Source organism: Chenopodium quinoa, unplaced genomic scaffold, assembly GCF_001683475.1.
Source record: "Chenopodium quinoa cultivar QQ74 unplaced genomic scaffold, ASM168347v1, whole genome shotgun sequence".
NCBI lineage: Eukaryota > Viridiplantae > Streptophyta > Magnoliopsida > Caryophyllales > Amaranthaceae > Chenopodium > Chenopodium quinoa.
The window spans coordinates 3,959,664-3,974,037 of record NW_018744662.1 but is presented as its reverse complement, the minus strand read 5'-3'; the positions used below and the strand labels follow the sequence as shown (position 1 = coordinate 3,974,037).

Sequence of the window (14,374 nt, the reverse complement as noted above, 5' to 3'; positions counted from 1 at the left end):
TGACTATGTTCAACAATTTGGATAATTTGGAAGTTTAATGAAATTAAAAGTCAATTTGTGATGTGATCACCCTTGTTCTAAATAAGATTAAAAGTAAATTGATGTATGGTTTTTATGTATGGCCTATTTGATTGAGTCGGCTATCAATTAAAATTGTAATCACGTAAAGTGAAACATGGATGAGCAATAAAACTCTGGAAAGCGTGCACTTCTGGAGTATTGACAATTATGGGTTGGGGTACACGGTGGTAGCCCGTGGCTTTCCGAAGCTTGTTTGATCAACATGTCCTCTTTTCTTTTTGTATTTACATTTTATTTTATAATGAAATTTAGATGGGATCCTAGACTAACTTTGTGAGAATGGAGTCGCACCCATTCTTGCATTGCGCTAAACTTTTATTTTAAATGGTCATTTGGGACCAAAATGATTTGGTGTATTGGACAACCTCGTCTATTGCTTACTCCAAATTAAATTAATTAAATTAAATATAAAGAGTCAAGTGTTTGGAATTGATTAGCAAGTATGTTTAGTCGATTGAATTGTTTAAGTGTGGAGTCTTTATTAATGAATTCGTGTTGTATGTTTATTTACTTTAATTGGTTGAGCATGCTAGGTTTGGTACGTTGTAGCTTGTATGTACTCAGCTTTGCTGATTGCGTGCTTTTGTGTGTTTTCTTTTGGTCATGGCCTTTGCCTTTCAATGACCCTGTGATGATCCAATTATTACACTTGTATTATTGGAGAGCAGTATTGCACAGGTTAGCTTGATGATGTGAAGTTCGGGGATTTGGCATACGCATTGTCAAGGGATTGGTGTGATTGAGAGTATTCGTTCTTTGTGTTGAACTTATTTATGTTTTACTATTTTAATTATGTTTTGGGATTTTGAATATTGGTTTGGTTTTAATAAGGGCCTTTATGGTTCCAATTTGTAAGCTTTGACTTATTGGTTTTCTAAATTATATTATTTTAATATTTAATTGGATTTCCGCTGCAATACTTTGATAAAGCCTTAACGTTTTAACACGTGGCGGTAACATGCCAATGGTTCTCCTCTATTTTTATTTAAAGTAAGTGGTTTGGAAGAGGGAGAATTATTGGGGTGTTACAATTTAGGCAGTTGAATTACTTTGAATGCTTTAATTTTATTTTAATTCAATTATCAAACTTATTTGTTGTTTTATTGTTAATCTATGCTATATTCATAGTGTTTGACAATTTGTGATTACTTTGGGTAGTTTTAGTGTTGAAGTTAGAAATTATTGAACTTTTTTGCTGCTACTGTTTTCTTTTTCAATTGAGGTAGCATTGATGTTAGAAAAACGCAATGGGTATTGTGATTAATGGGGAATAATAGTTTGAATTAGTCTTGGGTTGGGTGTTCTTATTTGTAGATTAGTGTTGTTAATTTAATATTAATCATTGTTAGAGTATGTATACTAGCAACCTCTATCAATTACAACATGGGACCATATGCATACTACTTAAATACATACTTTTGTACCTATATAATATCATATTGTTTTAATTTGTTGGGACCATTGACTTTTGTTTGTTTCATATTCTATTGTTGTTTTTAGTCACTTTATGGAAGAAGAAAACAAACCTGTAAGTTGTAGTTGTTGATTTGAACTATGTGTTTTTCCTTGGTGAACTAGTTATTTGGTTTTGTTGTAGCTGCTATAGCAGCACTATCAAACTTGTGGTGGATGATTTAGTATTAATATAAGTCTCCTTTTCTCTAAAAAAAAGTAGTTGTTGATTTGAGATGAGTTAGTTTTGTGGCTTGTCAATTCTAAAGTGTATGCTAAGCTAATAGTCTGGATGGAGTTTATGTTAGCACAAAATAGACATGGAGCAAAGAAGGTTAAAGGCTTAAAGCAATGTTTTATGAACTAATTCATGAAAGGGATACATAATGCTCTAGTAGATATAATTCCTTATTGTACTGTAATGACAAAAGTGGGAAATGGTAGAGTAGAAAGTTCCAAATTCTCTTCCGCTGCAATTTTAATAGTGTTTAATAAGAAATCCCAAGTTAAATTGTTTATTATTTATATTTAGAATAATTGTACTAATTATGTTGTTATCAAATATTACATTGCAAAACTAATGCCTTTGAATAATTCCGTTGTTATCTAGAACAAAATATGGAGGTACCAAAAAACTATCCTCTTTATTGCTATTGGAGTGGGGAAATTATTCAGAAAGAAGGTGATGTAGCTTATAGAGGAGGAAATCAAAAATTTATTTTTGTTAATCCAGAGATGACATATTCACAAGTTTTGACCAAGGTATATGAGGAGTTGAGTATTGATCCTAGATTTGTGGAGTTGAAGGTGGTTATGAGGTATCCTATGAGTGGGGCATATGTCGCAATTCCTTTGAATGACGATAATGCTATTAAAGCTATGTGGATTGCTATGACTCAAACATCTTCTGTTGCAATGCAATTGTACATTGAACAAGTTCCAAAGCAATCAGTTGTGCAAACTGATATTGGTTCCTCTCTTGAAATGGATTCCTCTTATAGCATGGAGAAACTTATTCCCCTTACTTATCAAAGTGTGGGGATGGGGTCATTCACAAGAATGCTTGTTGACGATCAATATGTCACTGAACATCTTTCGGAGATTAGGTCTCCAACATCATCACCAACCGTTGGAGCCTCAACAAGCACACAACAACAAGGCATTCTTGATTCTCTTGACCCAAACAATGTTGATGTTTTTGGAGACGTTGAGATGAATGATACTGACGAAGATGATGATGAAGATATAATAGAAGCTCGTGATAAAGAGATCAAAGAAAGTGCTCCCACACAAGATTTCAATGAAGTGCCACAAGTTGATCCACTTTTGAATAACTCTTGGATGACTTGGGTGAGAAATGAGATATACAATACCGATGGAGAATTTGAGGTTGGACAACAGTTTAACTCATTGCAGCAATTGAAGGATGTTGTGAAGTCGTACTCAATTGCTAGAAATCAAACAATTCGAGTTGTTGAGTCAGAGTCAGAGAAATATGTTGTTGAGTGTAAGAGGAAACCGCAATGTAGTTGCTCGTGGAGGCTTTGAGGAGTAAAAGATCCAGCACTTCCCACTTTCAAAATTGTTCGGTACAACGACCCTCATGCAAGTAATTGTGTTGGTGACATTGACTCGGTGGCTCATAAACTACTTACTTCTGACTTTGTTTGCAATTCTCTTTTAGATGTCATTCGTGTTGACCCTTCATTGAAAATCAAGACAATAGTGCAACTTTTGAAAGAGAAGTTTAAGTTTTCGATAACATACAAGAGAGCATGGCTTGCAAAGGAAAAGGCAATAAAAGTCATTTATGGGGATTGGGAGAGTTCATATCAAGAGTTGCCTAAGTTCATGCAAGCATTGAGGGAATCAAATCCTGGGACCGTGGTTGAGTGGAAGCTAATACTGACTACAAATCAAGTGATTTATTTTTTCCAATGAGTTTTTTGGTCGTTTAGGCCATCAATTGAAGGATTTCGTCATTGTAGGCCCCTCATCACCATCGATGGGACTCATTTATATGGAAAATTCAAAGGATCTCTACTTATTGCTATGGGAACTGATGCCAATTTTCAACTATTTCCCATTGCATTTGCTGTTGTCGAAGGAGAAAACAATGATAGTTGGTCTTGGTTCATGGCTTGTATTAGAGCTAGGGTCATTGATAGGGAAGGGCTTTGTGTCATATTTGATAGGCATGCTGGGATCTTAGCAGCAATGGAAGAAGTTGGTAGTGGTTGGGAGCAGCCTTATGCGTACCACAAATATTGCACCCGACACTTAGCTTCCAATGTGAACAACAAATTTAAAATTATTGTTGTGAAGAACCTTTTTGGGAAAGCGGCCGATGCAAGGCAGAAACATAAGTTTGATTACTTTATGGGTAGAATCGCTGGCTTGAATGTTGAGGCTTTTCGTTACTTGATGGAGATTCTATACCATAAGTGGTCCATCCACCATGATGGTGGTTTTAGATTTGGCGTGAAAACTACTAACATGTCAGAAGTTTTTAACGGGGTCTTGAAAGGGGCTCGATGTCTACCGATAACCGCCTTAGTACAAATGACCTTCCATCGAGTTAACTCCTACTTCGAAACTAGACGTAGTAGGGGTAAAAAGAGGCTTGATGATGGCCATGAGTTTTCTGAGAAGGCAACAAAGACAATAGAGGCCAACATGGAGAAAGCTATGTATCATCGGGTTGAAGGTTATGATTTTGACGTAGGGTTGTATCAAGTTGCTACTGGTCGTGGGAGTAGAAAGGCGGGTAAAGGAGGGAAAACTCATACTGTGAATTTGTTTTGGAAGACCTGTACTTGTGAAAAGTTGAAAATATACAAGTTTCCATGCTCTCATGTACTAGCAGTTTATCGACAACGAAGCCTTTCACATTTTGAGTTTGTTGACTCTTCTTTCAAGACAACCGAATATAGACTTTCATACTCGAAATGTTTCTTTCCTGTTCCTGATCCTTGTCATTGGACCCCATATAATGGACCAATAGTTTTAGCTAATCCGGATCTAAAAAGAGGCCCAGGTCGAAGTTCAACTAGAATTCGCAATGAAATGGATGAGCGTCCCTATATTGTCAAGAAGGCATGTAGTGTTTGTCGACGACAAGGACATAACAAAAAGACATGTCCCACAGTTACTAGTAGTGTTGGATCATCTGGGTAAGGCTGCCTAGTTATTGTTGAATTGCGTTATACATGCTTATTACTTTTATGATTTTATTATTTATTCATGCCTTATTATTATTTTTTCCTCACACATGCTAACATAATTAAAGTTAATGTGGCTGAGACGACATTTCTCGGTGGTACCAGAAGGAGCGGATGACATGGTGATTCAGCAATATAGTCGAGCTTACATTTTAGCTCTAATGGGATCCATCCTCTTCTCCGATAAGAGTGGCGACGCTGTGTCACTCAACTATCTCCCATTACTCAAAGATTGGGAGACAGCTTCGACCTACAGTTGGGGGAGTGCAACTCTTGCTTTTTTGTATCGTTAGTTGTGTCGAGCATGTCATAGAGGAGCATGTCAGATTGGGGGTGCACTCATCCTCGTGCAGTTGTGGTCGTGGGAGCACATTTGCATTGGCCGACCCTACATACGGGGGGCTCGTGACCCACCTCAGGAGGACCTTCAAGAGGAGGGAGACATTTTAGGGACACAACATGTGCGAGGTGTTGACTCCCTTGCGTGCAGGTAGTGTATTGTTTGACTTTTTTTTTAAAAGATGGAATTTAATAAATAAGTAATTTAATTATGTAATTTACAGTTGGCTTCGTGTACACCTTTCGTGTGCACATACAACATCTGGACTTCCATATTATCGAGATGCTTTTGACCATCAGCGTGAGGACCAGGTACAATAAGTTGTTCAATATCTCTTTTTTTGTTAAAATTCACGTATTATAGTTATGCCAATTTATTACTAATAACAATCATGTGTTGTGAAACAAATGGTTTGGCAGCCATATACCGAGGCTGTGATGGAGCGACTACCAGAGATTTGTCGTTCTAATACTCATATTTGGCGTACACGATCCCCATTAATTTGCTTTGATGTCGTTGAGTTATATTTACCAGATAGAGTCATGCGTCAGTTCGGGTTAGAGCAATCGATCCCACAAGGATTTGACACAGGTGATGCTCTACACAAGAAGGATCGGAGGGGACAGAGTAACTAGGAGTCTCGACATTCCACACATGTGCAAGAATGGAGACAACGAGAGGCATTGGTTGTTCAGGGTAATCCGTTTACCGAATCTTCGTCACCGGTTATGACAGAGTACCTAGCTTGGTATCGTCGTATCACCAGGCTTATTACTACTCCGCCTTCACAGTCTCGTCCACCGAATCATTACCAGCCATCCACCTCCGACCTCTTACTCGTATGAACTTCATTTCATTTTTATTTCAATGTAATTGTTTAATTGTCTAATTCATTGTACTGACATTGGATGTTTAATGTAGGCTCATGCAGTTGCTGAAATGCACACGAGGCTATGTAGAGCTACAGAGACCATTTCTGGTTTGCCTGCAGACAAGGCTTTACCTTTTTCCATAGAGACCATACGAAGTCTTACTACATTTTGTGGCCAGAGCTTATCTAGGGTTGGACATTCACGCCTTATTGAGCAACCTCAAGTGTCATCTTCTTCTTCTTCTTCTTCTTCTTCTTCTTCTGTGCACACTCAACCGATCAGACCACCACCTCATCATGGTGGTTAAACTTCACTTGCATTTCGTGCACCCTCTCCTATTGTGCGGCCTCCCTTACGCACTCCTGTTCCTACTGTGAGACCTACACTTCGTACTCCTTCACCTATTATGTGCCCTCCCTTACGTACTCCTGCTCCTACTATAACACCTACACTTTGTACTCCTCCTCCTTCTATTCATCCCCCTTCCCCTCCGCCACCCCTTATAACACCTATATCAGCTACTTCTACACCACAACATACTATTGTCACATCTTCTCCACTAGTGCACCGCCATTATAACAGAGTTCGACACTGTAGACACCCATTTGTGTCTCCCCAAAACCAAACCCGGTGATGAGTACCTTTCACGTCGAATCATAATCGAATGAAGTGAAAGTGTGGAAAGTTTAGTGTTGCGGATAGTTTTAATTCTTTTCTCTTCTCTCTGTTTTTAAAAACTTATTTTAATAAAATAGTCAATCCAGTTTGGTTGGTCCATGATAAGGATCCAATAATGGTGTAGTTGGATGGGGTTTGAAAAGACCTTTCCGACGATATATTATAAGCCCAATTCTGATGAATATCGAGGAAGTTATGGCCAAAATACTAAACTGGGCCCGATTTGGTTTTTATATGCGGCCCAATGATCTAGAGGAGGTCCTATCATTAATTATCATTCCTAAAGCTATTAGGATTGATTATAGTCTTTTAGAATACTCTAGGAGGTTCCTTTAAATCCTAATGGAGTTAGGATTGATAATTATGTTTTAAAGAGTTTGAAATTGAATAAAACTACTCCTTTTAAGAATCCTTGTTTTGTACGAAGTGGAATATATTCAGATTTTATTTTCGTGCCTCATAATACTAATCCAAATTTTATATGGTTGGATAGATCTTGAAATTATCTTTCCAATGATATATTATAATATTAAATCCGAGTTATAACGAAAAAGATATGAATGAGACATGAAACTTTATCCAAAACTGATACCCTTCCAATATTTTGTTCATATCTTTTTATATACAAAATATTTTAATCTTATTCTAATTGGGTTGGAAATTAGACTTTAAGAGCTTTTTCAACGACATATTATATGCCTTATTTGGACTTCCGGATCAAAAGATATGATAAAAACAAAAACGCGTGAATTTATGAAATCAGCGCCTGGAACCAGGCCTGGCGCCAGCCATTAGCGCCTGGCTTCAATAAGCTGGTGTTGGCGCCAGCTCTGTTTTAGGTGCGCCAATCTTGTTTTACGTGCGCCAAGTGCTCTGTTTTGATATTTTATCTTTTTGGCTGATTTTCTCTATAAATAACGTCGTAAAAAATCCGTTTTCATTCACGAACTCTCATCAAGATTTTCTTGATTATTCTCTCTCTCTCTTTTTCTAAACTAGCCTTTTCTCAAATACAAAATTCCGCATTCGCAAGATTTAGATACACCTAGCCATATTCGAAGTTTCCTTCGCCCTAGACGTGAAAGGTTTAATTTCTGAGGGTTTGGTCCCAAATCTCTATTTCAATTATTTAATTTAATTGTTTTAATTATTATTTTCCTTGAAGTTACTAACGTGTGTATTTTGTTATTAGAAAGAGGTACAAATCATCAAAGTAAGTGCTTTAATGGTTTTTAATTGATATTATGATGTAGAAATCATGTTTAGATTGTTATTATGATATTCCTAGTATCATGTCTAGGGTAATTTTAATATTAAATATGATTGTTACGATGCTTCCTATTTTATTCCTAATATTTATGATTGTTAGTATCATGTTAGGGCTAAATATTTGATTTTTATTGCTTAGTGACATGCTAGGGTTTGTTATTAATCTTGTTAGTATCATGCCTAGGATCTTGTTATTTTTATTATGCTTTAATATTAACATGAACATGATTATGATTATAATTGTTATAATTTATGATTATTATTATTTTGATGATGATTATTTTATTATGATTAGAATTTTGTTATCGTTATTGTTTCGGGTGTTTTTTGGATTTCTTGGGATACTGGTCACGCTCTTTAGGCAACGAGACGGTCCAACCTGCAAAACAATGAATATTCCGATCAACGGAATATTCGCCTCCGACGATCAAGTCAGTGATCAGAACGGAAAAGGCTAGAGAGAAAAAGTAGAGAGAAGGTGGAGCTATTTAATGCTCTGTTGTTTGTCAATGTCTTCATCCCCCTCCCATCATAAATGATTGGGGTATTTATAGGGGTGGGACTCGTGCCCCTCTGTAGGGTTTATACCCTAGATTTGCGTGACGTGATTGGCTGCGCAATCAGTGAATGCCACGTGCTACTCTGGGGGCGCCGCTTTGCGGCTTTCATTGATATCTCTCGGGATTTGGGCCCTGATGTTGTTAGGGTTTTCTGGCATGTTGATTATTAAGGGAACAAATGCCCTTAACACATGACATCTTCTCATGACGACACGTGTCACCCTATGACTGGGCCACGTGTCGCGACGAGACTGGCCTGCGGCCTTAAGGGCTCTGAATTACGTGGCATCTTCTCGTGGTGACACGTGTCACCCTATAACTGGGCCACGTGTCACTATGGGATTTGTCCACGTATACGGGGTATTTTTACCCACAACATTTGCCCCTCAGAGGGAGTGACTCGTACGCTTACAGGCCGACTCCTCTGACCTCAAATAGCCTTGGTGCGTACAAGTGTATTATGGTTTTGTCAGTTTTCCGTCCGCCTGACAATTTTAGAGTGAACACCTGTCTATACAAATGGCACGGACGGAGATAGGCCGTCTTTGTTTTGGGAGATGCGGCCGTCTTGCCATCGTGGAGAGGGCTTTAGCTCTGCCAACTTCCCTGGACGAAGATAGACCGTCTTTCTTTTGGGAGATGCGGCCGTCTTGCCACTGCGGAGAGAGCTTTAGCTCTGCCAACTTCCCTTTGGACGCGCCGTTTATTAGGTCATCCTCTTTTCCGCTTAATTTAACGGAGTTGCTCCTTGTCCCTCCAAATTCTAGGTCACATTTTCAAATTGTAACCGTTCAGCTGTGTTAGGCGGGAAAGATGAATTTACTCTCTTACCCTCATAAATTTTCCCTATATATACAAGGGTTTTGACTTCATTTTGACACTTTGGAACTTTACATTTTCTAGAGAGAAGTCAGAGCTTCTAGAGAGAGAAAGTATGTTTTCCTTTGAATCTTCAAGAGCTTCCAAGTTTTCAACACGTACAGAGGTAGGCCGCCTGTTTTCTTTTCCTTGCATTTTTATTTCTTTGTTTATTTAAAAGCTGGCTCAACACTCGGCTTCGTCCGTTTCTCCTCATGAGGCCGGCCGTTCGTATGGGACTGAGGAGTCTAGAGAGGACGAAGACGAGTTGTCTCCTTCATGGAGAGGGTTCATTTCTAGTGCGTACCAACTCACATCCACCCATTCTTCTCTGTCCCTGCAGTCGAACAAAACGCACGATCGTCATGCGGCCAGAAATCCAGACGGAAGTCTGGTACATCCTAGGCCTCCCTATGACCCTAATAGGGCTGACTTAGAGACCCCTTCTACCACTCCTACGACCACTTCCACGGGCACTTACTGCTCGGCCGTGGAAGTAACTTCCTCGTTCGAGGAGCGCCAAAGAGCTCAAGGCGCTTCTACTGCGGGGGGAACGTCCGGGCGAACTCCGGGGCTGAGGTTCCCCCAATATGCCAGCTCGGTCATGGATGGGGCCAAGTTGCTACTCTGTGAAGGGCCTCCTTCTTCTTCTCGGGCGGACGCTGATACGTCCATCCCCACTCCCTCAGAACTCTATCTTCGATATGGCAGGTCGGACAGACCAAGAACGGGGGTTTCAATTAACGAACCGTCTGACCTGCCCCCTCGCAGAGCACCTCCTACGGGAAGTCAGGCGGCCGGTGCCAAAGATAAAGGCAAAAGGCCGCTTGAAGATATTGTCTCTCCCCGAGGCGGCCATAGTTCTAGGAGCCGTAGCTCAGCGGAGGCAGCTGATCTGGACAGAGTGCTGTCTTTCGAGTTTGGGAGCGTTCCTCAGCGAGATGAGGACGAGATTGAGAATGCGGTCGAGGGCAACGCAGTGGCCGCTGAAGGTGAAGAGGTGAACGAGGAGGATGTTGCCAATATTGACAACTTCAAGGATCCGTTCGCCTGTACGGTGGGTAGCACAACCTTGGGCTACCTGAACTACAAATTTGAGGAATACAAGGCATTCCTCCATCTTGGGGAGGGATTTGAGATCCAGCCTCCAAGAAAGTCCTTTAGCGTTTACATGGCGGCCTTAGACGTTGGACTGCGCTTCCCCCTCCATCCTTTCGTCCGCACAATCTTGGACGAGTATGACATAGCTCTCTTCCAGCTGATGCCAAACAGCTGGTTGAATATTTTTGGGTACTTAGTGATTTGCATCTGCAAAGGCTTCAAGCCGGACTTCGCAGTTTTTTGTGAGATGCACTCACTGACTAAGCTGGACGCGGATACGGACGGCTGGTTCATCTTGAGCACCACTAGAGACTACATGATGGTGGTGGACCGCGTCTCTAAGTGGCGTGACTGGAAGCACCGATTCTACCGCATCAAAACCAAGGATGTTGAATTCAACTTGCGGATGAATCGGTTCAATGCTGAGCCAATTCAACTTGGACGCGGGGACCTCAAGCCTGATAAGCCACCTGTCCACCCCAGCAAGGAGTACCAGCTTGAATATTTCAAAGTCAAGCGGGTGAAAAGGAACGGCAAAACTGAGCGCGTTCTAAGTAACTGGGTCCCTTCATCGAGCTGGCTACGGGATCCCACATTCATGTCCGCCTATGGGCTGTACAAGAACCTGCCCCAAGGTGGACGCATGGACACATATTCTTACACATACACAGATTATTTGAACTTGAAAAATTTTCTAACACTTTTTCCTTTTCTCTTTTAGCTGAGGCGTACAAGATGCTTGACCCAGAGCAGAAAGGGGAGGTCAACATGACCGAGATTGACTTGGCTCGGTACAAGGCTCGCCAGAAGCTATACGAGAAATCTAAAGGAGTAAGTAAACCCATCTTAATTTCTTCTTTTCGTCCGTGTATGCATTACGGAAGAGTTCTTCTTCCTTACTTGGCACGGCCTACCAATTATATTATCTTGCTCTCTTTTTACTAACTTTTGCCTCTATAGCTGGCCACTCTAACCCCTCGGTCCAAACGGAAGCAGTCATCCCCTACGTCCAAGACGGATCAGGACGGCAAGGCGTCCAAACAAAGGAAGACGGTCGCGTCCAAGACCACATCCACTTCTGCGACCAAGACGACGTCGCAAACTGCCTCTAAGCAGTCCAAAGGAGAACAACCCCGGCTGAGTGATAGCGGGGCCTCTAAGTCCATAGATCCGGCCGCCATGCCGGGTCATGTTAGGTCCGAGAAATCGGACAATAGGGGTAAGTCGACCCCGACAAAACCGACCGGGCCAGAAGTGACTCTGCCCGTCCAAAGAGTCAATGAATCTGATTGGCTTGATGCTAGTCAGTCGGCCGGCGATCAGCCTGGCCGGACGGGGGAAGAGGATAATGGGCGCCAGCTTGCGCCGTCCCCGTCATTCACTTTCAACCTTCCTATCCCTCCAAGCTTCTCTGACGGTCAGTCCAAGTAACTTTGGATTTCAAATTTTGTATCTTCTCTTTTTTACTGAGCTTACATTAAACTCTTTGCGTCCGCATACATATATTGCAGAGGAGCTACACATGAAGACGCCCGACCAGTCCCTTACTAGAGCGGACAAAAAGGCTATGCGGGAAGCCATGGCCCGGGCCGTCCCTACTGAGCAGCGAGATAAGCTGCGGGGGATACATGAGGGCTTTCTCGGCCCCATGATCAATTGCAGCGCCGAGGTAACTTTTCCCCTCAAATGCACTTAGTCAATTTTTTTTTACTCTTTCTTGGCTAACACATTTACCCTGTTTTTCTTGTGCGCAGCTTTTCTTGCGGCTGACCGCCTTTCTTGAATGGAAGGAAAAAGAAAACGAAAGGCTGAAGCGTGCCTGGGAAAATGTCCAGAAGGCCCAGGACGTTGTTATTGGGGAAGCGACCATCTAGCGCCGATATTTTGATACCCATATCAACGCGCTGTCCGACAAGGCCGCGCGGCAGGCGGAGGACTTGGTGAGACTGGGTAAGGCCCTCGAACAAGAGGCCATAGTCAGGGACACTATGAGGCAGGAGAGGGATCAGGCCCTCTTGGACGGCCAACGCTGGAAGGAGGGATTTGAGGCTTCAGAGAAGCTCAGAAGTGAGGTGTCCTTGGCCCAAAAGCATTTGAAAGAATCCCTAGACGAGGCGGACGCACTTAGGGCCGAGGTGGAGACCTTGAAGAAATCTGTTGAGGACTTGACTCTCTAGCTGAAGACGCCTCGGGCCCCTAGCGCAGACGAGGTCGTCCGCATTGAGCAAAACGCTGAGGATAGGCTGAAGAGCCACTTCTTCGAGGCGTTCGAGCTCACGGTGGACGAAGGGGAGGCTGCCTATTTTCAAGAGCGCTTCACTAAGCGCCTCTACTTCGTCTGCCTCAGGGAAGACGCTAAGAAGGCTGGACAACCTTCTCCAGAGCTGGACGCCACACTAACAACCTCAGAGGATGAGGAAAATGAAGTGGCGGCCGGCCATGATGGTGAAGCAGAGAGCAAAGAGGTGCCAGCTGAGGACGCTTCTCCTGCAGCTTCTCAGGATCCCATCCCAGCTTCGACCCCGGCCGCCCCCTGACTTTCAGCTTTTTGTCTTTAAGTTCTATTTATGTATATTTTTCTTGACTTTTTCAACCGCCTTTTCGAGTGGTTTTATGTAAGATATTTTACCGCCTTTTGAGCAGTCCTTTTATTAATTCAGCTTTCAGGTTTTGCTTCATACTTTGCAAATTTTACACTTAAGTTTTTGCATTTTCGTACGCATATTTTTTCACGTTTGAGCGATTTTATGTATGCGTATTTTGTATCTTCGTACAATTGGGGGGTATGCCCCTTTATTCGGCGTTCGCCTAGTCCATAATTTGGGTGGTTTGATTGACTTGGTAGAATTTATACCTTTAGTGGTATGACTTCTACCAAGTTAATCAAATCATAATAATGATTGCCCTTGGACTAGGTGATACGACGAATCAACACATTAATTAATTGGTCGTTCAATTGGCTTTATGTGAGTTTGTCCGTTGAAACTATCACTCGGACGCACTCAGAAAATTCCAAGTATGATCTCAACTTAAATTTTCATGTTTGGCTGGGCTGGAATGCCTAGGTATGCCCTTTCCCCATTATATGGGTTTCACAGGGTACCTTACCTTTTCCGCCCGCCTTAATTAAGGGCGGACGCATTCGTATGACTTGGGATCAAGTTGCCCATTCTTATTTTATTTAATTTACTTTTGTTCTGCGACCGAGTTGCTATGTTGCAAGCAACCTACTTGCAAATTTCACGCGGCCTATCAGTATAAGTCATGACTGTGCAAATAAGCATAAATTAAATGGAAAAATAATTATATCAATGTTTGACTTTTTCATTAATTTGTCAAAATTACATTGTCGTGGCCGTACGGCTTACATTGCTCGGTCAACAGACCTAGCTGTATACACAGCTTTTGGCTAAGTAATTAAACATAATATTTCTTCAGATTGTCAGTGTTCCATGTTCGCGGGATGGGTCGGCCGTTCATGGCTTCAAGACGGTAAGTCCCATCTCGGACCTCTTCCCTGACTCGATACAACCCTTCCCAATTTGGGGTCAGCTTGCCATCCTCATTTGCTCGTCCCACAACCTCCATCTTCCTTAGGACCAGATCTCCCAATTTTTTCGGTCGCTTTGACACTCGACGACTGTATGCCCTTGTCATCCGAAGACGATAGATTTTGTGTCTAAGCGCCGCGTTGCCCCTAGCTTCAGGAAGGAAGTCTAGGGCGGTCTTTATGGGTTCCCAATTGGCCGCTTCATCATATAGAATCACCCTAAGGGTGGGCTCATACATTTCAATTGGAAGGACCGCCTCGGCACCTAGACTAAGAAGAAGGGAGTTTCTCCTGTGGAACTCTTGTCCGTGGTTCGTATGGACCACAACACATTAACTAACTCATCAGCCCATAAGTCGCCTGCTCTTTCAAGCTTGCGCTTAATTCCATTG

General features: G+C 41.9%; 2 protein-coding genes across 2 annotated transcripts; both read left to right on the top strand.

Moving 5' to 3' along the window:
• The first annotated feature begins 2,151 nt into the window (after positions 1-2,151).
• LOC110701862 lies at positions 2,152-3,474 on the top strand. The gene is made up of 2 exons (XM_021879471.1): positions 2,152-3,058; positions 3,218-3,474. Exons 1-2 carry the CDS (start codon positions 2,152-2,154, stop codon positions 3,472-3,474), a joined length of 1,164 nt encoding a protein of 387 aa, XP_021735163.1.
• A 111-nt stretch (positions 3,475-3,585) lies between these two features.
• LOC110701861 lies at positions 3,586-4,710 on the top strand. Its single transcript, XM_021879470.1, has one exon. The coding sequence runs from the start codon at positions 3,586-3,588 to the stop codon at positions 4,708-4,710; it is 1,125 nt and encodes a 374-aa protein (XP_021735162.1).
• The last annotated feature ends 9,664 nt before the right edge of the window (positions 4,711-14,374 follow it).